This window comes from Etheostoma spectabile, unplaced genomic scaffold, assembly GCF_008692095.1.
Source record: "Etheostoma spectabile isolate EspeVRDwgs_2016 unplaced genomic scaffold, UIUC_Espe_1.0 scaffold00001037, whole genome shotgun sequence".
In the NCBI taxonomy this organism is placed as follows: Eukaryota; Metazoa; Chordata; class Actinopteri; order Perciformes; family Percidae; genus Etheostoma; species Etheostoma spectabile.
The window spans coordinates 1-23,202 of record NW_022602679.1 but is presented as its reverse complement, the minus strand read 5'-3'; the positions used below and the strand labels follow the sequence as shown (position 1 = coordinate 23,202).

At 37.5% G+C, this 23,202-nt stretch overlaps 1 protein-coding gene and 2 non-coding genes across 3 annotated transcripts; 1 reads left to right on the top strand and 2 right to left on the bottom strand.

The window, feature by feature from the left end:
- The first annotated feature begins 7,920 nt into the window (after window positions 1-7,920).
- LOC116674788 (uncharacterized) lies at window positions 7,921-9,125 on the top strand. Its single transcript, XM_032507047.1, has 2 exons — window positions 7,921-8,276; window positions 8,437-9,125. Exons 1-2 carry the CDS (start codon window positions 8,067-8,069, stop codon window positions 9,106-9,108), a joined length of 882 nt encoding a protein of 293 aa, XP_032362938.1. The 5' UTR covers window positions 7,921-8,066; the 3' UTR covers window positions 9,109-9,125.
- A 4,612-nt stretch (window positions 9,126-13,737) lies between these two features.
- On the bottom strand, window positions 13,738-13,810 carry trnav-aac (transfer RNA valine (anticodon AAC)). The gene has a single exon. It is a non-coding gene; the product is annotated as a tRNA-Val (tRNA).
- A 6,208-nt stretch (window positions 13,811-20,018) lies between these two features.
- On the bottom strand, window positions 20,019-20,106 carry trnay-aua (transfer RNA tyrosine (anticodon AUA)). Its single transcript is given in 2 exon segments — window positions 20,019-20,054; window positions 20,070-20,106. It is a non-coding gene; the product is annotated as a tRNA-Tyr (tRNA).
- Window positions 20,107-23,202: the final 3,096 nt, after the last annotated feature.

Genomic DNA, 23,202 nt, shown 5'->3' with positions numbered 1-23,202 from the left:
CAAATACACATCAACTTTCTTTGATATTAATGCATATACACATCAACTTTCTTTAGATTTATGCATATACACATTAACTTTCTTTTTATTATATCATCACCATTCATTATGTCATCAACTTTCTTTTTGATTTATGCATATACTCATTAACTTAATTTTTGATTTATCATCACCATTCATTATGTCATCATCACTTTTCATTATGTCATCATCACAATTCATTATGACATCAACTTTCTTTTTCATTAATGCATGTACACATCAACATTTATAGGTAGAAAGTTGCATATCTAATAATAAAGGTGAATGGTCAGATGTTACAATACCTAAATAGTCAGAGGAAATTACACCTGCATTAAGAGTACTGTCAATTAAAAAGTAATCAATCCTAGAATATGAATGATGCACCTGGGAAAAGAAAGATAATTTTTTAATGGTGGAGTTACGAGATCTCCATGGATCAACAAGACCATTCCGTTTCATAAAATCAGAGAATGTTATAGACATAGCAGATTGAGACAGATTTCGAGGATTAGAACGATCCAAGATTGGGTCAAAAACACAAATTAGATCCCCACCAAAGATCAGCAGGTGTGTATTCAAGAAGGGAATGTTACTCAGCAATCTGTTAGCGAATTCAACATCATCGAAGTTTGGGGCATTTACATTTACAAACAAAACCCTCTTTTGTGAAGAAGTACCAGCAACCATGAGGTATCTGCCATTCCTATCAGCAACAACATCAGTGGATGAGAACTGAACTTTTCTGCTAACTAAAATGGCGACTCCTCTAGCTTTTGAATTCAAATTTGAGTGGAAAACTTGAGCCACCCAAGGGCAATGTAACCTACGGTGATCTTTGACGCAAAGGTGAGTCTCCTGCAAGAATACTATATCAGAGTTTAAACGTTTCAAGTGCGCAAAAACCTTAGATCTCTTAACAGGATTCCCCATACCTCTGATATTCCAACTGGTAAATCTGAGAGGTGTGCCTGACCCAGCTATGCTGGGATCTATAATGCCATTAACCATTTAAATAAAAAAAATAACATAAAAAAAAGAAAATGGTCATAGTGAGCCGGGGTGGAACACCCACCCCCCAACATACCCCCAAACACAAATACACCCAAAGTCCCCATATAACCATAGAACAAAGGAGACAGCAGTGTTTCCCACAATAACCAAAAGTTGTCCACAATAGCGTTGAACAACCCGGAGACCATGCAGAATAGACAAAGGTAAGAGAGAAAAAAAACTCCCGCCGATCTCAACACTGTTTAACAGTATGCACATGAATATAGTAAAGCACGTAAAAATGCAAAATGACAAATAATAGTAGGCCCTCAGTCCTGTACTATCAGATGGAGAAAGCATAAAATGAGGTAGTGCTGATCATATCTGAAGTACAAAATACAAAATATATATATTATGTTAATCACATACAGTAAGATTGACGGAAAAAAAAATACCTGCTATAAACAAACAGTGACACTAACCTAGTTAGTGTAGCAAGCCAGAAAACCTGAAAATCTACTGAAAACAAATACTGAACATGTAGATAAATAAGGCTGGTGAGTCCACAAACTAAGGAATAATAGAACAAAAATCTGAAAAGCTACTAGAGCTCACCCAGAAATCAAAGTTTTGACGCAGAAACAAAGTCCTTCTCAACACCGTTGTATGTGATGCGAAGTCGCGCTGGATGAATCCGACCATATCGAGCACTGACAATGCCACGAAGTTGGCGTCTGACCTCGTTGAAAGCAGCCCGAGCCCGAGCTATCTTGGCAGTGTGATCCGGGAAGAGTGAGACGGTCAAGTCTCTGACTTTCATCTGTCGGAGCTCTCTAGCGCGGCGCAGAATGTCAACACAGTCACTGTAACGATGAAATCTGCACACAATGGCTCGTGGACCATCACCAGGCTTGGGTTTGGGTTGGAGGGTCCGGTGGGACCTGTCCAAAAGCGGTTCCTTTTCCAGACCCAACGCTTCCTTCAGTAAGGCGGCTACACATAACTGCACATATACATCAAATTTCTTTTTGATTAATGCATATACACATTCATTATGTCATCATCACTATTCATTATGTCATCATCACTATTCATTATGTCATCATCACTATTCATTATGACATCAACTTTCTTTTAGATTAATGCATATACACATCAACTTTCTTTTAGATTAATGCATATACACATCAACTTTCTTTTTAATAAATGCATATACATATCAAATTTCTTTTTTATTAATGCATACACACACCAACTTTCTTTTAGATCAATGCATATACTCATTAACTTAATTTTTTATTAATGCATAAACATATCAACTTTCTTTTAGATTAACGCATATATGCATCAAGTTTTTTTTAGATTTCTGCATATACACATCAACTTTCATTGATATTAATGCATATATACATCAACTTTCTTTTTGAATTATGCATAAATACATCAACTTTCTTTTAGATTTATGCATATACACATCAACTTTCTTTTAATAAATGCATATACATATCAAATTTCTTATTGATTAATGCATAAACTGATCAACTTTCTTTTTGATTAATGCATAAACACATCAAATTTCTTTTAGATTAATGCATATACACATCACCTTTTTATTTTAATGCATATACACATCAACTTTCTTTTATATTACAGTTTTTTTACAATTGCTATGACAGATTTTTCAATACATTTAACAAGTTTCCTAAACTCTTAACACACCAACACACCCAAAACACACAATTGGCAAAACAGTTAATTTCATGCTCAAAATCCCACATTGTAAACTAAACTCCAGAACTAATTTTCAAAATACAATAATACACTAACACAACACACTATGTCTGACAAAACACTGCAAACATGTTTCAAAATCAAATAATTATTCCAAACACTAACACATGTTCTCCTCCAACAGGAACATTTAGTCAATCATAACACAATGACAAAAAAAAACACTATCATCAGCTGACATTACAAAAACTTCATTATTTTAGATGTGTCAAGGATGCCCTTATACAACAGACAATATATTGAATTGATCACAGATTGTGTTTTGCACATGCATTTTGTTTCTTTTGTTGAAAAGAAAAAAAAAACGCCTTTTTCGCCAAGTTGAAGCCAGCCTCGTCACCATAGATAATTTCATATGGGACTTGATTGGCCTCCAACTCCATGACTCTGAAAGAAATTAGACACAGTGTATGTAACTGCTGTGCTGTACTGTATATCTACTGTATGTCCTAATGTACTCCAGGTTTAAAGAGTAGTTTACAGTAATGACTGTGTTGCATAACCTTACCTGGACGTATTGGTGACGGAGTTCTTTGATGCGTTCACTGTTCCTTTCAAAAGGAACTTTGTGTAGTTGTTTCATTCGGACTCTGTGTTTAGCTAGAGTCCGAGAAATGGATGTTAGGCTGATTGCTGCAGTGTTCCCAAAGAAAAGGTTGTCCATCAATGAATGTTGATGTGTATATGCTTTAATATCAAAGAAAGTTGATGTGTATATGCTTTAATATCAAAGAAAGTTGATGTGTATATGCATTAATATCAAAGAAAGTTGATGTGTATATGGGTCATTCTTAGCAAATGGTGCCATTTGAGGGTGGTAACCTTGCCTAAAAAAATACAATATTTTCATTGATTTTATAATTTCATCTGATGAAGGACATGTTCAACTATGAGAAAAATATATTGGGCCAGCTCAGGATGTTATGATATCAGAATTTTAATCAGATTTGTTGCACGTTTTTACACACATGTCCCCCCGCGTTACTGGACATTTCCATCTCTATTAATGAATGTTTTTAATGGACAGTTATTATAATATTTACATTTTCTAAGAGCTCAAGTGTCCCTCACCTTGCCCCTGAAAAGTTAGTTTAAAAAGGTTTTAATAAACACACACTGTATATAAAATACATGCTCTGATTTCAGACTAGATGGGAATGTCCACACAATTATTTTAGAAGAAAATAGGAAACTATGGAATTTGGTCAAATGTTTATGATATTTGATTTTGCCAGTTCATTTTCTGCAACAAAGATATGCAAAATATTTATTGATTTTATTTCATGAATATAAAAAAACACAGGTAACAATGTTGGTAACAGGGTGGACAATATTTAAAAGAACAAATGAGTGGTCATGAAACCCCTGGACAATAAATTTGAAAAGTAACTCATTTACCTCACCCTCACCCCACCTTCAATCATGAGATGTATTACACTTTAAAGAAACAGCATTAACATTTTTTTGATTTCATAGCAAAGCTAAGCAGACCAACAACCCAGGTGTTTTTCAACAAAATTCCACACCGTCTTCTCCAGTTGCATAGATCTCTTATTCAAAGGTTGTGGCTCTGTCATGAAGCACACAATCTGATCTTCTCCATACCAGCTAATGTCGTCTCTTAGAGTCGGCCAGCGGAACTTATTTGTGCCGTTCTTGTGCATGCATTTTACTTTTACATCTTCCTCAACCTCAATAATAACTCCTGGATAGGCATCGCCATCATAATTCACAATGCACCACTGCCCAATGTGTTCCCTGGTTATGACCTCAGGTCGAGATGGATCTTCATGGCAATGTGAGGTTGTTTCTCCCTCTAGCTTTTGAATTAAAATTTGAGTGGAAAACTTGAGCCACCCAAGGGCAATGTAACCTACGGTGATTTTTGACGCGAAGGTGAGTCTCCTGCAAGAATACTATATCAGAGTTTAAACGTTTCAAGTGTGCAAAAACCTTAGATCTCTTAACAGGATTCCCATACCTCTGATATTCCAACTGATAAATCTGAGAGGTGTGCCTGACCCAGCTATGCTGGGATCTATAATGCCATTAACCCATTTAAATAAAACAAATAACATAAAAAAAAGAAAATGGTCATAGTGAGCCAGGTGGAACACCCACCCCCCAACATACCCCCAACACAAATACCCCAAAGTCCCCATATAACCATAGAACAAAGGAGACAGCGTTTGTGTTTCCCACAATAACCAAAAGTTGTCCACAATAGCGTTGAAAACCCGGAGACCATGCAGAATAGACAAAGGTAAGAGAGAAAAAAAACTCCCGCCGATCTCAACACTGTTTAACAGTATGCACATGAATATGGTAAAGCACGTAAAAATGCAAAATGACAAATAATAGTAGGCCCTCAGTCCTGTACTATCAGATGGAGAAAGCATAAAATGAGGTAGTGCTGATCATATCTGAAGTACAAAATACAAAATATATATATTATGTTAATCACATACAGTAAGATTGACGGAAAAAAACAATACCTGCTATAAACAAACAGTGACACTAACCTAGTTAGTGTAGCAAGCCAGAAAACCTGAAAATCTACTGAAAACAAATACTGAACATGTAGATAAATAAGGCTGGTGAGTCCACAAACTAAGGAATAATAGAACAAAAATCTGAAAAGCTACTAGAGCTCACCCAGAAATCAAAGTTTTGACATAGTCGCTGGCTTCATCCGCAGAAACAAAGTCCTTCTCAACACCGTTGTATGTGATGCGAAGTCGCGCTGGATGAATCCGACCATATCGAGCACCGACAATGCCACGAAGTTGGCGTCTGACCTCGTTGAAAGCAGCCCGAGCCCGAGCTATCTTGGCAGTGTGATCCGGGAAGAGTGAGACGGTCAAGTCTCTGACTTTCATCTGTCGGAGCTCTCTAGCGCGGCGCAGAATGTCAACGCAGTCACTGTAACGATGAAATCTGCACACAATGGCTCGTGGACCATCACCAGGCTTGGGTTTGGGTTGGAGGGTCCGGTGGGACCTGTCCAAAAGCGACTCTTTTTCCAGACCCAACGCTTCCTTCAGTAAGGCAGATACACATAACTGCACATATACATCAAATTTCTTTTTGATTAATGCATATACACATTCATTATGTCATCATCACTATTCATTATGTCATCATCACTATTCATTATGACATCATCACTATTCATTATGTCATCATCACTATTCATTATGTCATCATCACTATTCATTATGACATCATCACTATTCATTATGTCATCATCACTATTCATTATGACATCATCACTATTCAATATGACATCAACTTTTTTTATAGATTACACCAACACACCCAAAACACACAACTGGTAAAACAGTTAATTTCGTGCTCAAAATCCCACATTGTAAACTAAACTCCAAAACTAATTTTCAAAATACAATAATACAGTAACACTACACACTATGTCTAACAAAACACTGCAAACATGTTTCAAAATACAATAATTATTCCAAACACTAACACACGTTCTCTTCCAACAGGAACATTTAGTCAATCATAACACAATGACAAAAAAAACTCTATCATCAGCTGAAATTACAGAAACTGCAATATTTTAGATGTGTCAGGTATGCCCTTACACAATAGACAGTATACTGTATTGATCATAGATTGTGTTTTGCACATGCATTTTATTTCTTTTGTTGAAAAAATTCAAATTTAAAAAATAAATGACTATCTCAGAGTAGCTTTATAGAATCTACAGTTTATGAAAAAAAAAGGAGGGGGATGCCCTCAGAGATGGAGGCGCTGGGTTTTGAGGGCGCCCGTGTGACCTCCTCAAAAGGACTAAGAACAGTGAGCATGTCTGATGCTAACCCCCACTCATTTGGATAGATGATTGTAGAATCTTTACCCATGTTAGAATGCCAAGCCCTGCGCTGCTCCAACAGCCGCTGGAGCATGTAGAAAGTATTGTTCCACCTTGTTTTTTCATCTGTTATGAGCGTGTGCTGGGGGAGGTTCTACTGTGTTTGGAGCTCATGTAATCTGTTGCTGGCTTTGCTTGAGCAATGAACATGGCCAGATATGCTCCTGGCTTTGGAGAGAAGGGATGAATAGTGATGATATCATAATTAATGGTGATGATACAATGAACAGAAAGTTGATTTGTACATGCATTACAGTATTTCTGAGTTGCTAAAACACTAAAATCCATTCGCAAAACCAAAGTTGCAAGTGTACAAACCACTTTATTGATTGAAGCACACAGTTTGTAGAACTTTAAACACTTCTCATGTGGTTAGACACAGCTAGCAAATCGGAATCGCTCTTTGTGCAAAACTGTAAACACATTGTCATTCAAAAAGCACATGTAGCATTTTGGTGCACTTCAACTCAGAATGGCACAACACAACCCCAAAAGTAACACACTGTTGTCATCGGTAACACACAAGCACTCAAAATTTAACACACCTGTTTCAAATCAGTAATGTGTTGCACCCAATCAGTAATGGGGATATAAAGCCAGGTCAAATCCAAATGGGATGTGTGATTTTCACAATGGAGGGCAGGAGAGAAGGTGGAAGTAGAAGTAGAAGTAGAAGTAGAAGTAGACGTGGACGTGGACGTGGACGTGGACGTGGACGTGGACGTGGACGAGAAGGAAGAGGAAGAGAAGGAAGAGGAGGAGGAGGAGGAGGAGAAAGAGACAGAGGAGGAAGAGACAGAGGAGGAGGAGGAAGAAGAGACGGAGGAGGAGGAGGAGGAGGAAGAAGAACGGAGGAGGAAGAGGAGGAGGAAGAAGAGACGAGGAGGAAGAGGAGGAGGAGGAGGAAGAACAAGAGCCATCATTTCCAATGAAATTAGAGCAACAATCATACACCATGTTCTGGTTCATGGAATGAGTATGAGGGAAGCAGGACTACGTGTTCAACCAATATAAGCAGGTTCTCTGTGGCCTCCATTGTCAGGACATTCAGAGAACACAACCGGTAAGTGTACTATCATTTGTGGTCCCTCAAACTTACAGTACAGTATGTACAGTTGTGGAATGTCTCAGTAAATTACTGTAACATCTCTAAAAATTGGCCCTTTTCTTGCAGTATTACAGTAAAACTAATAATAGTATTACATAAAAATATATATTTTATGTATTTTACATATTTGGTTACATTGCATTAGGTCTGTCTGTACAATTCTAACAAGATGTTTTATTTGCTAGAATTGAAAGACTGCCACATGCCGGTGGAAGGAGAGGTATATTCTCACAAGAGCAGGAGACCATTATTGTCAATATGGTCCTTCAAAATAATCTCATTCGTCTGCGAGAAATACAACAGCGAGTTGAGGAAGACAACGAGAACTTTGAAGGAATCAACAGTGTGAGTCTCTCCACAATTGACCGTGTCCTGAAACGCAACCTGATAAGTCTCAAACAAGTCTACAGAGTACCATTTGAGAGAAATTCTGAGAGGGTAAAAGAGCTACGATATCAATATGTACAAGTAAGTAATACGTAATGTCCAGAGATTGTAAAGCACTATTGAGTTACTGTACATCTTTACTGTGTTGAATGTAATGCAGCACATGTATACAGAGTCATGAAGCCTGGAATGCTATGTCATTTACGTTATATCAAAAATGAACTTTTTCTCATTTCTATAGAGAATGTTTCAACTGGATTCCATGGAGAGGCCTCATGAGTGCATCTTCTTGGATGAAGCTGGCTTCAATCTCACCAAGAGGAGAAGGAGAGGCCGCAATATTATTGGTCAACGAGCCATTGTAGAGTTGCCAGGGCAGCGTGGTGGCAACGTGACCATATGTGCTGCCATCAGCAGCTACAGGGTTATTCACCGCCATGTGACTTTAGGACCTTACAACACTGCCCATCTTATAACGTTTCTGTATGCTCTACAGGAAGCATTACTGAGACGTGAAGAGAGAGGTGATGAGCAGGCAGAGCATCCCATGTACGTGGTAATCTGGGACAATGTGAACTTTCACCGTGGTCCTAGAATCCGTGAGTGGTTTGAAAATAACCCACGTTTTATAAATGTGTGCCTCCCACCATACTCGCCCTTCCTTAATCCCATTGAAGAATTTTTTTCTGCATGGAGGTGGAAGGTCTATGACAGAACTCCTTATGCACAGGAAAATCTCCTTCAGTCAATGGATGCAGCATGTGACAACATTGGAGTGGAATCGATTCAAGGTTGGATTCGTCATGCTAAAGGATTCTTTCCCCGTTGTTTAGCAAGGGACAGGATTGCCTGTGACGTTGATGAGGTCCTGTGGCCTGACCATGCCCAGAGGCATGATGCTGAGGCAGAATGATTCCAAGACATTGCTATCGATCTGCTACATATTTTGTTTGTGACTATTTGTGTGCAGGATTGTGCAAGCACTTCATAATATATCAAATTTTTCCCCTGCTCTGCTTTGAGTGCAGTGTTTTGCATTTATCTCTGTAGTGTGTAATGACTGCTGTGTAGTGTTTATGCATTAGCTGGATGTGTGTGATATCTGAAAACAGTGTTTGGTTTTGGGTAAAGATAACATAGTTCTGAAGCAATTGTTTGATATAGCAAGACAAGTCAAAGGTTTTGACAGTGTAGCTTAAGTTTGGTGATTTGTGTTTAAGGTTTTGGGAAAGCGAGAGAAATGTTCAAAAAATGTGTTTTAGCAGCTCAGAAATACTGTAATATCAAAGAATGTTGAGGTGTATATGCATTAATATCAAAGAATGTTGATGTCATAATGAATAGTGATGATGACATAATGAATGGTGATGATATAATAACAAGAAAGTTAATCTGTATATGCATTAATCTATAAAAAAAAGTTGATGTCATATTGAATAGTGATGATGACATAATGAATGTGTATATGCATTTATTAAAAAGAAATTTGATGTGTATATGCATAAATCTAAAAAAAGTTGATGTATTTATGCATAATTCAAAAAGAAAGTTGATGTGTACATGCATTAATCTAAAAGAAAGTTGATGTGTGTATGCATTAATAAAAAAGAAATTTGATGTGTATATGCATTTAATTAAAACGAAAGTTGATGTGTATATGCATTAATCTATAAAAAAAAGTTGATGTCATAATGAATAGTGATGATGACATAATGAATAGTGATGATGACATAATGAATGTGTATATGCATTAATCAAAAATAGATTTTATGTATATGTGCAGTTATGTGTAGCCGCCTTACTGAAGGAAGCGTTGGGTCTGGAAAAAGAGCCGCTTTTGGACAGGTCCCACCGGACCCTCCAACCCAAACCCAAGCCTGGTGATGGTCCACGAGCCATTGTGTGCAGATTTCATTGTTACAGAATGTTTCAAAGATCACCGTAGGTTACATTGCCCTTGGGTGGCTCAAGTTTTCCACTCAAATTTTAATTCAAAAGCTAGAGGAGTCGCCATTTTAGTTAGCAAAAAAGTTCAGTTCTCATCCACTGATGTTATTGCTGATAGGAATGGCAGATACCTCATGGTTGCTGGTACTTTTTCACAAAAGAGGGTTTTGTTTGTAAATGTAAATGCCCCAAACTTCGATGATGTTGAATATGCCAACAGATTGCTGAGTAACATTCCCTTCTTGAATACACACCTGCTGATCTTCGGTGGGGATCTAATTTGTGTTTTTGACCCAATCTTGGATTGTTCTAATCCTCAAAATCTGACTCAATCTGCTATGTCTATAACATTCTCTGATTTTAGGAGACGGAATGGTCTTGTTGGTCCATGGAGATCTCCTAACCCCACCATTAAAAAATTATCTTTCTTTTCCCAGGTGCATCATTCATATTCTAGGATTGATTACTTTTTTATTGACAGTACGCCTAATGCAGGTGTATTTTCCTCTGACTATTTAGGTATTGTAATATCTGGCCATTCACCTTTATTATTAGATATGCAACTTTCTACCTATAAACGTAGCCCACGTCTTTGGAGATTTAACTCTCTTCTATTGGCAGACAAAGAATTTTGCAAACTTATTTCAAATTTTATTGATGAGTTCTTGTCTTTCAATCAAAATGTATATATGCAATTATTTAAAAAAAAGTTGATGTGTTTATGCATAAATCTAAAAGAAAGTTGATGTGTATATGCATTTATTAAAAAGAAAGTTGATGTCATAATGAATCGTGATGATGACATAATGAATGGTGATGATAAATCAAAAAGAAAGTTAATGTGTATATGCATTAATATAAAAGAAAGTTGATGTCATAATGAATTGTGATGATATAATAAAAAGAAAGTTGATGTCTATATGCATTTATTAACCGGCATGTTATTTTAAGCATGCAATTGATATGAGTTGATCAGAAATTGTTATATTTATTGCTGATTTGAAAACTATTTACATGACAGCATCGAGCTTCAGATCAATGGTGTTGTCATGGTAACAAACAAACTATATACAGAACGTTTTGCAACAATGAATACAACACATGGGGTTGCAATTATGAAGTAAAATGTAATGAACAAGAGTTTTCATACTCAATATAACTTTCTTTTTTTAACTTTAAAATTTTTTATGATCAGTGTGATTTTTTTTGGTTTTGGTTCTTTTTTATTTATTTATTTCCACACCAGGTATGTGTGTGTGTGTGTGTGAGTAAGAGAGAGACACAGAGAGAGAGAGAGAGAGAGAGAGAGAGAGAGAGAGAGAGAGAGAGAGAGAGAGAGAGAGAGAGAGAGAAAGAGAGATAGGGCGGGGGCAGCTGACAGTAAAAAAAAAATCTCCGATGGCAGAGACGCAACGGGAGTTGCATTTAAAACAAGCAGCATGTCTGAAACCCACGTTCACCAGAAATCTATTGGTCACTATGTAAGGACTACAAACCCCACGTTCACCAGAAATCTACTGGTTACTATGTAAGGACTACAAACCCCACGTTCACCAGAAATCTACTGGTTACTATGTAAGGACTACAAACCCCACGTTCACCAGAAATCTACTGGTTACTATGTAAGGACTACAAACCCCACGTTCACCAGAAATCTGGTTACTATGTAAGGACTACAAACCCACGTTCACCAGAAATCTACTGGTTACTATGTAAGGAGTACAAACCCCATGTTCACCAGAAATCTACTGGTTACTATGTAAGGACTACAAACCCCACGTTCACCAGAAATCTACTGGTTACTATGTAAGGACTACAAACGAAGTTAAAAAAAACCTGAAGCTGAAGAAACCCTAAACGTTAACGGAACAGATCCGCAGACCGAATTGACTGACGGAGCAGGAGAGAGAGAGAGAGAGAGAGATAGAGAGAGGGAGAGAGAGAGAGAGAGGCCGAGGGAGCACATTTCTCCATGTTCTGTGTGTGTGATTGATCCGAGCGGGTTTGTAGGCGGGGGGGGGGGGGGTGCTGTGATTATCACAGAACGCTGCGCGGCCAGTTGAGGAGTTTTATTCAATCCGAGCACGGATATTGACTCATATTACTCGTATTATACTTGTACTCGGCAAAAGTGCTTTATCCGTACCGGATACTCGTTTCAGCCGGATACTCGGACCACCACTAATATACACATCAACTTTCTTTTATATTTATGCATATACACATCAACTTTCTTTTTAATAAATGCATATAAACATCAACTTTCTTTTTCATTAATGCATATACACATCAACTTTCTTTTTATTATATCATCACCATTCCTTTTGTCTTCATCAAAATTCATTATGACATCAACTTTCTTTTAGATTAATGCATGTACTCATCAACTTAATTTTTGATTAATGCAAATACAGATCAACTTTCTTTTTAATAAATGCATAAACACATCACATTTCTTTTTTATTAATATAAATACACATCAACTTTCTTTTATATTAATGCATATAAACATCAACTTTCTTTTAGACTAATGCATATACACATCAACTTAATTTTAGATGTATGTATACACACATCAACCTTCTTTTATATTAATGCATATACACATCAACGTTCTTTTTCATTTATGCATACACACATCAACTTTCTTTGATATTAATGCATATACACATCAACTTTCTTTGATATTAATGCATACACACATCAATCAATCATTTTTGATTTATCATCACAATTCATTATGACATTAACTTTCTTTATAATAAATGCATATACACATCAACTTTCTTTATTTACGTAGCTCCATATCACAACAACACTTATCTCATTGCGCTTTTCATAAAAGAGCAGGTCCAGACCATATTCTGTGATGTTATTTACAGAAACCCGAAAATTCCCACCAAGACCAATCACTAGGCAAAAGAGGCAAGGAAAAACTGAGCCAGAACTACCTATAAGCTTCATCAAAGAGGAAAGTCTTAAGCCTACTCTTAAATGTGGAGACGGAGTCTGCCTCCTGAACCCAAACGGGAACCTGGTGAGGAGCTTGATAGCTGAACACTCTGGCTCCCATTCTTCTTTTGGAGACTTTAGGAACAACAAGGAACCCTGCATTCTGGGAGCGCAGTGCTCTGGTGGGGTAATAAGGTACAATGAACTCTTTAAGACAAGATGGTGCTTGAACATGAAGAGCTTTTTAGGTGAGAAGAAAGATTTTAAATTCCATTCTGGATTTTACAGGAAGTTAATGCTGAAAAGCTAAACCCGGAGAGATGTGATCTCTTTTCCTGGTTCCTATCAGAACACGTGCTGCAGCATTCTGGATCAGCTGAAGAATCTTTATGGACTCTTTTAAGCAACCTGATAATAAAGAATTGGAGTAATCCAGCTTAGAAGTAACAAATGCGTGGACTAGTTTTTCTGCATCAATTTTAGACAGGATATTCCTGAATCTCTGAATGTGATGACTACTGCACTGGGGAAACTTCGGTAGGCCTGGCCACGATTTCACGTCAGGGAGATTTTTCCGTGAAGGTTAAGGAGAGTTTAACTTCGCAGAGTTTGATTGTGCAAAGTCAGTACAAATAAAGAAATGTGTTTCCGCCCTGTTTCGAACAGGGGACCTTTTGCGTGTTAGGCGAACGTGATAACCACTACACTACGGAAACTGACAAAACAAATTTATTTGGCATATTTGTGGGAAAATGCACCATTTTTATTTTACTGCAAATGTTCAAAATGCTACAAAATAGAGATTTTAAACTAGATTCAGTCACAGATGCTTTGTCATGTATTTGAACGACAGCAAATATGTAGTAAACATAAATATTTCTACATGCATTGACTGTGGCCTAAATGTTGGAATAGCGGCACCTATTTCTTGATGTGCCAAATATTAAGCTTGGGCATTCCTCGTTAGTATAATGGACAGTATCTCCGCCTGTCACGCGGAAGATCGGGGTTCGATCTTTTGCAACTCTCTCCTCTTCTGTCTCGCTCACAAATCCCTCCACAACTTCAATTGGTCCAGAATTCAGCTGCCCGCATCATAACTCGAACCCCCCTCCATCACCCACATCACTCCTGTCCTCCACCAGCTCCACTGGCTCCCAGTCCAGTTCCGTATCAAATTCAAAATCCTTCTATTAGCATTCAAGGCCATCCACAACCTCGCCCCCCCCCATATTTGTCTGATCTCCTCCAGTGTCCCACTCCCTTCCGCTCCCTCAGATCCTCTTCCTCCATAAACCTCTCTGTCCCCCCCCGTCTCACCACCATGGGGGGCAGAGCATTTAGCTGCTCTGCTCCCCGTAACTGGAACTCACTACCCCCCCAACTCAGAAACATTGATTCATTCCCCCATTTCAAATCTCAACTAAAAACACATCTGTTTAAAACTGCCTATTCCACCTAAATGTCTATTGCTCTGCCTTTTCTGTTGCTTTGCTGTATAGTATTGGTTCTGCTGTTGTATAGTATTTGTTTTGCTGTTGTATAGTACTGGTTTTGTTTTGCTGTATAGTATTTGTTTTGCTGTATAGTATTTGTTTTGCTGTATAGTATTTGTTTTGCTGTATAGTATTTGTTTTGCTGTATAGTATTTGTTTTGCTGTTCTTAATTTATGAATTTCCTGTGCGGCGTCCTTGAGTACCAAGGAAGGCGTTTTTAAATAAAATGTATTATTATTATTATTTTAGTATCAGGTGGCTGTATTGGGGTAGATCGGCTGTCAATTACAAGATTATCAGTTGGGAACGCAACTTATAAAAATTCTAAAACTTCAACCTATTGTTCTTGAAATGTAACTCAAATATCTAGAATGAAAGCTTAACTTTCTAGAACTGCATCTTTACATTCTAGAATTTCAACCTAACATTCTAGAACTGCAGCTTAACATTCTAGAATTTAAAGCTAACATTGTAGAATGGCAGCTTAACATTCTAGAACTTCAATCTAACTTTCTAGAACTGCCAAGTAACATTCTAGAACTGTAACATTTCAGACGTTTTAAGTAAAGGTTTTGGACTGCAACTCATAACTTAAGAAAGGCCTGGCTAGCTCAGTCGGTAGAGCATGAGACTCTTAAGCTCAGGGTCGTGGGTTAGAGCCCCACGTTGGGCGGTGGTGTTTTAGTGAGTGTGAATGCCTGAGTTCTGAACTGTATAATGTGGCTGTATTGGGGAAGATCGTCTGTCAATCGCAAGATTAGCAGTTCCATCCCAGTGTAAAAATCCCTGAAATTTACCAGACTAAAATGTGCCTGCATTCTACGATCATGGCCTGTGCTGACCTCCTGTTCCTCACATCACACTAAAGTCTGGTGACAATGTATGTTCAAATTCTAAAACTTCAACCTATTGTTCTAGAACTGCAACTTAACATTCCAGAACTGCAGCTTAAAATAAAGTTGATGTGTATTTGCATTAATCAAAAAGAAAGTTGATGTGTATATGCATTATTAAGTAGACCTTGTGGCGCAATGGCAGACTGTCAGTAGAAATAAACATTTTGATGTGAGAAAACTTGTTTTATTTGTTATGAATCTTTTTAGTAATTTTACATATGATAAAAATATCAGAAAATATATCAATATTGCAGTATTCATAATCAATATTGCAATATCACATTTTGTCAATATCGTGCAGCCCTAGTGTGTGTGTGTGTGTGTGTGTGTGTGTGTGTCTGTGTGTGTTGGGAGTGGGACTGCAAAATGTCAAGGGCTGGGAGGAGATGGAAGCAGAACAACGTGGTAGTACAGTGTGTGTGTGTGTGTGTGTGTGTGTGTGTGTGTGTGGGTGAGAGAGAGAGACAAATATAAAAAGCTTCAAGTAGACTCTAATAATATAATCATATTGTTTCTTCCACTTATTAAAATATCTGACTTTACTGACATTATCTGTTTCTGCTTCTCTACCATATTTATAGTGTGTGATTTGCATAATACCGATCATAGCCTACATCACATAAAAACTACCTCTGTCCCTGTTCTGTTTTTTATTTCTCAAGGGGGTGCTGTGGCTTAGTTGGTTAAACTGCCTGTTTGGTAAACAGGTGATCATGGGTTCAAATCCAGCAACACATTGTTGTTGCAGCGATTACCTCTGTTTGCATCCCATCATCATGTCTTTCCCATGCCACTCATTAAGCCCTGGTAGCAAATGAAAAAGGCATGTTGCATTTACACAGAAACACTACATTAATACAGGCTTAAGATGATACATTAAAACACATTAAATTCAGAACAATGCAAGTTTCATCTAGTTCATTCATCTGGTTTATTGGTTCTGTTTATAGAAACTACATCCTGTTATATCGCGTGATCATGGAGCAGACACGAAGCGGAGTGGATCTGCAGCTGGTGGAAGTCAGGGGTAAGGCCTCCTGTGTGGCGTTAGCGTGGCATTTTCTTGGTCTTTGCACACCAGAAACTTTTCTGACGTGGCGATGTTGTTGTTAATCTTGTCTGTACACATGGGACTGAAATGCTTAGGAATCCCCATCAGTCATTCAGAACTGCCCAAGGTACTTGTGAAATAGGCTCTTTTTTTTCTGATTGATGGTACCATCTGTAATGGAGTCTGTCAGGCCTCAGGGATTTCAGTTTCTGAAATGAAATGGTTCCACCTAAATACTGGAGCATAAAACAATAAATATACTACAGTACAAATTAATAACTTTTGCAGCTCTTTTAAAAGACTACCATAATACCTGCTTGGAATCAAAGCCATATCAAATGCTTGGAAGGCAGCTATGCTCACCACTATACCACCATTGCTGGACAATATAACGTTCACTGCAAATCTTGCAACACATCTGGTCATTGAGACTGAAAATAAATGCTCAGAGATGCAACAGTGGCTTCCAGTACCTATGAGGTATTACAATATTGTATGAAGGTACATCTGCCATAGAAGGATGTGTGACCACCATTAAAGGATGGCTTTCTTTGTCGGCAGGATTCAAACTTGCGAGGGGAGACCCCAATGGATTTCAAGTCCATCGCCTTAACCACTCCGCCACGGCAACCTAAAAAGCAGAGAAATACCGATTTCCACTAATAGTGATATCCTATTCAAGGCAAGGCAAGGAAGCTTTATTTGTATTGCACCTTTCAGCCATAGGGCAATTCAAAGTGCTTTACACAAAAATAGTTAAAAAAATAGTTAAAAATAAAAATAGATAAAACACAAGAATAAAAGTTACAGTGCAGTATACAAAATCAAACATTAAAGAAATTAACAACCATTTAAAGAAAGGCAACATCAAAAAGAAAGGTCTTCAGCCTTCAGCGTTCTGAATCAGCTGCAGCTGTCTGATAGATTTTTTAGGGAGACCTGTAAAGACACCGTTACAGTAGTCAAGTCTACTGAAGATGAAAGCATGGACCGGTTTTTCCAAATCCTGTTGACACATAAGTCCTTTTACCCTTTGTAACTTCCGTAACTTGAGGTATCAACGTAAATATCACTATGATCTGTATTAATGATATTTTAGTACTAGGAATCAGAATTAGGTTCGGCTCTCGAAGTCCAACTGTGTCCACAATTACACCTGCCAGATGGGAAATAAACTGATAACTGTCTTCATGGTCTAAATGTGTCAAATATTGCCGTACAATGCCCACATTGAGTCCAGATGTGTTGGTTCCTGATCCATGCTAAACCCCAAAAGATCAGAACTATGCCAAGGGCACCTGGATTTGGTAAAAGGTTCTCCGCAGAGGTTTTGTCTTTAATCCAAGAGACTTTTTAGTGTTTTTTTTTACACAGAAAAGGTTGGACACAGTGCCCACTCCCCCATCCATATCTGACAATTGAAAGCTGTGGGGAAAGGGGGGTTCCAAAGCTAATAGACCATTCAACAAGCAGTTCTGATGCACTATACTGGCCCATTCAGGATGAGCACTGTATACTCTGACTGCAGCAACACAAGTTCAAATTTCAGTGATCCCTAATTTTTATAGTGATTACGAGACTGAATGCAAAGTGTGTATCCCCCATGTTACTCAAAGCCTATCACTTCCAGTCAATACTGTCAAATTTGGCGCTCCGTCCGATTACATTAACAACCAGGTGACTCCTCAACATGCCCCCACTAATGTACTGTTTACAGTCTAAATGGCCAAGGACATTAAACCTGTAAGCTCACTTTAAACTAGATGTGGAAAGTTGAAAGGTTGATCTTTTTCACCTGTGCTGTGGCTTAAAAACCAGGTTCCACTGAGATTTGAAGTCAGATCGCTGGATTCAGAGTCCAGAGTGCTAACCATTACACCATGGAACCTTTAAACTTGCTAGAAAGGTTTTCTATGCAGTTTATTTCATAATATCCACATGTGTGACATTAAAGGCACACAAAAATAACAACAAAGATGAAAAAAGCAACAATCACTGGCAAACTTAAGTCTATTTCCAGTCTGTTGATGTCTAACAAAGTGTCTGTTGCTGCAAGTGTCTGACGTGAAATGTCTCCGCTTGCTGTAGAATAAACTTAATGGCATGTCAAGTTTATTTCGTCCATAAAAATGGAAACTACAGTGCTCATACCCGCCGTAACACCCATAAAAACCAGAGTATAATACAACAAATATACTACAGTGCAAGTACATAAATACGGTAAAATAGAAACTGTAAAAAATGTACATTTAAAGTGCTTGTTTTGCTGTCTGATAGTCTGAGGTATAAAAGACAGAGCTGACCGCTTAGTTTGTGTCACAGGAGGTCTTAGTCTACCACTACGTTCCATAACCCTACCAGTCAGATTACCACAGGAGGTAATATCTGCTGCAGCTCTTTTAAAGACTCTACCATAATACCTGCTGGAGATGCCGGGTCCTCATACATGTAAAGCATGAGCTCTACCACTGAGCTACATCCCCTGAAGATTTTCAGATTTGTACTACTTTTTTGAGATAGACATAGACTTATCTTTATTAATCCTTTTGGGATGACTCCCGCAAGGAAATTGAAATATCACTGAATAAAAGAAGAAACCTGGGTAAAACATGTAATGTTGTTGTTGTATATAGCTTCAAAACCTGTAAATGCAACTGTGGTGGCTGGAAGTCAAACCTAGGCAAAATGATTGCACTGCTACGATATAAATCATAGTCGAAAAGTAACACACCTGTTGCCTTTCTGCTGGACAATACAACGTTCACTGCAAATCTTGTAACTCAGACTGAAATAAATGTTAAGAAATACATTCATGGAGACAGGTGGCTTCCTGTACCTATGAGATAACACAATATTGTTAATGAAGGCACATCTGCGTTTTTTTATACTGTGATGAGTCATTGGTATGCTAGCACCCTTAAAGAATGCCTTTCGTTGTCTCAATCTCAGAAATAACCACAGAATCACAACTTTCATTCATGTACTTGTGCCAGTATTCAACCACCTGACAGACGCTGTATTTACAGCATCAGTTGTGTTTTTAAAACACCTAACCCGTGTGAGGGTTGAACTCACGACCTTCAGATTATGAGACTGAGTATGTGGAGACTTATGTACTCCACATACATTGCCAAACTTTGCGTAGGAATCGGCATACGCCCGTCCTACGCCAGTTTTAGGTCGTATGCACGTTTCATAAATGAGGTTCAATGTGAGCACAATAAAGAGTTCTTGAAGAAATGTTGTACTTTAAAGTTCTAGTTTTTTTCCAACTCTTCTGGTCACACTTGGCACTATTTCACATCTTTTGTCTGTAGTTCTCTATTCTGTCAGGGCTTAACTCTATCTCCGCCGCCTGTTTTTTTGTTTCTTGTTATGTCTTGGCAAGAAGTATTATGCTTTTGGGTCGTCCGTCCATCTCTACATCAGAATCAGAAATTCTTGATTGATCCCTGAAGGGAAACTCTGGAAAAAACCTTCTCCTTCGAGCCGGATTTGAACCAGCAACCTAAGGATTTCAGCTTGATGCCTCTATAATCCTCCATTCTACCAACTGAGCTATCGAAGGGAGATAGGACATATACACACACTTCCTATTCTTGTGAATGTGATAACACAGGACCCCCTGGAGGGACTTTCAGTGATAGAGAGCGTTTTCAGTCTCAACGCCCAGATGTATTACAAGATTTGAAGTAAACATTGTATTGCCAAGTGATGGTGGTAAAGTGGTGAGCGTAGCTACCTTCCAAGCAGTTGACCTGGTTCGATTCCCAGCCATTGCAGTAGCTTTCTTTGAGTTGAGTTGCTTTTTTTACAAGAAGTCAGCTGAAAGGTTACTTGCCCAACCTGGTTTGATAAAATCTCTTTTAGTAGCATGGTTATGGCCAAAATGATAATGACAAATTGTTGAACCTCAGGTTAAAAAGGAGCAATCCCAACACCCATCCCAGTGATTGATGGATGATTCTATTTACTTCACCCAGTTCAGTCCAAATGACACAGCTGTAACCACACTGGTTGGCTTCCATATGCCTATAGCAGTGGAGGGATTTGAACCCACGCCTCCAGAGAGACTGGAGCCTTAATCCAGCACCTTAGACCACTTGGCCACACTACCTGCAATTGTCAACTTTCCACATCATGACAAACACAGGGACCGTAACTAACGGTATGCTTGTAAATGTTATTGGGAAAAAAACCTTTGCAAGGAAAAGCCAATACTTTATTAAATATGTTATCACACTTTGACATTTTTCTCTGGCATTGATTATTAGAAAATTGGTAATAGCATTAAGTGAGTACGTTTCGGTGTTTTTGAATATGGGCTGAGCATTTACCATTTACCTGGTCTAAACTTGTGAACATCTTCTTTTGCATATTCACTGTAAAGAGCCATTACCGGTAATAGTTAAAGCAGATAAAAACCTAAAGAACAATCAAAAGCTTCAAGATAAAACTTACTTAAATTACAGATCAGGGTATGACTTTTATTCATTTTTTGTCATACTAAACTATGACTGTCATGATTTTTTGTCATACTATACTATAACTTTTAAGAATTTTTTTACATGCTATACTATGACTTTTTTCAACATACTACGGCCTTTTTTGAAAATGGGAATTAGCTCAAATGGTAGAGCGCTTGCTTAGCATGCGGGAGGTAGTGGGATAAATGCCCGCATTCTCCAGAGGACTGTAGGTTCTTCTTGTTTTACAAGAACTACAAATTTGGACTTTTTATGACATACTACACTACGACTTTTTATGAATATTTAGACATAGTATACTATGACTTTTTATGACAATTTATGAATATTTTGTCATACTATACTATGACTTCTATAACTTTTTGACATGTTATACTATACCTTTTTATGAATATTTCGACATCCTATACTATGAATTGTTTCAACATACTATGCTATGAATTTTTTGACATACTATACTACGACTTTTTATGAATTTTATGAATTTTTGACACACTATACTATGATTTTTTATGAATTTTAAGAATTTTCAACATACTATACTATAACTTTTTATGATTTTTATGAGTTTTTGACATACTATGGCTTTTATGTAAAGAGGAATTAGCTCAAATGGTAAAGCGCTTGCTTAGCATGCGAGAGGTAGCGGGATCAACGCCCGCATTCTCCAGAGGACTTTAGATTCTTCTTGTTTTACAACAAGAACTACAAGTTTGGACTTTTTATGACATACTACACTACGACTTTCTATGAATATTTAGACATACTATACTATGACTTTTTATGACATTTTATGAATATTTTGTCATACTATACTATGGCTTGTATGAATTTTTGACATATTATACTATAACTTTTTATGAATATTTTGACATCCTATACTATGAATTTTTTCAACATACTATGCTATGAATTTTTTGATATACTATAATATGACTTTTTATGAATTTTTATGAATTTTCGACATACTGTACTATAACTTTTTATGACTTTTTATGAATTTTTGACATACTATGGCTTTATTTGAAAAGGGGACTTAGCTCAAATGGTAGAGCGCTTGCTTAGCATGCGAGAGGTAGTGGGATCAGCGCCCGCATTCTCCAGAGGACTTTAGATTCTTCTTGTTTTACAACAAGATTTATAAATCTGGACTTGTTACGACATACTACACTACGACTTTTTAGGAATATTTCGACATACTATGCTATGACTTTTTATGACTTTTAGGAATTTTTAGGAATATTTCGACATAATAGTATGTAGTAGTATAGTGCTTGGGTTTGGGTAGTTCTGGTGCCAGATGAATGCATTTTACTAGTGTTAGGAAGTATTGTGAAATAGCCTGTCTCTGCATTTGTTCAGATATATGACAGATGATGAACTCACTACCAAGACAACCCCAAAGAGAAGCACTTATGAACACAATAATCATCAGTGTCTCCATTTGAGATGATCTGAATATGATAACAATGACATCCATCTTCATTTATAGTCTGTAGCATTGTCATGTTTAACTGCCCCAACAAGTAGCACTTACTGAATTCAACATTCAAGTCAATGCTAAAGTTAGAGTAATAGGAATGACTTAGAAAAATTTCAGCATTGTTTAACCAGTAACCAAGGAGAATATCCCTTTTAAACATTTCTTTATGGAGGAAATCCTGCACTTTAGAGGTCAGCAAAACTACCCTAACAATAGCACTTACTGCATACATAACTCAAGTCAGTGCTTATTGCTTGGGTAGTTCTGGTGCCAGATAAATGCATTTACTAGTGTTGGGAAGAATTGTGAAATAGCCTGTCTCTGCATTTGTTCAGATATATGACAGATGATGAACTCACTACCAAGACAACCCCAAAGAGAAGCACTTATGAACACATAATCATCAGTGTCTCCATTTGAGGTGATCTGAATGTGATTACAATGACATCCATCTTCAGTTAGATTTTTAGCATTGCCATGTTCAACTACCCCAACAAGTAGCACTTACTGAATTCAAACAGTTAAGTCAATGCTGAAATTAGAGTATATAAAATGACTTACCAAAACAAGCATTTATCAAGAGACACAATCTAGAATGAATTATAACAGATTTCAGCTTTGCCAACTAGTATTACAAGTAAATAGCTGTTACTGTTAAGTTAAGATAAAATACTGGGAATCAGTTGTCAGAAAA

What these genes read in the sequence shown, in the direction of transcription:
- LOC116674788 (XM_032507047.1), top strand. Translation starts at nt 8,067, where the DNA reads ATGGTCCTTCAAAATAATCTCATTCGTCTGCGAGAAATACAACAGCGA. An exon ending in TACGATATCAATATGTACAA is followed by an intron (nt 8,277 to 8,436) that starts GTAAGTAATACG and finishes TCATTTCTATAG; the next exon opens with AGAATGTTTCAACTGGATTC.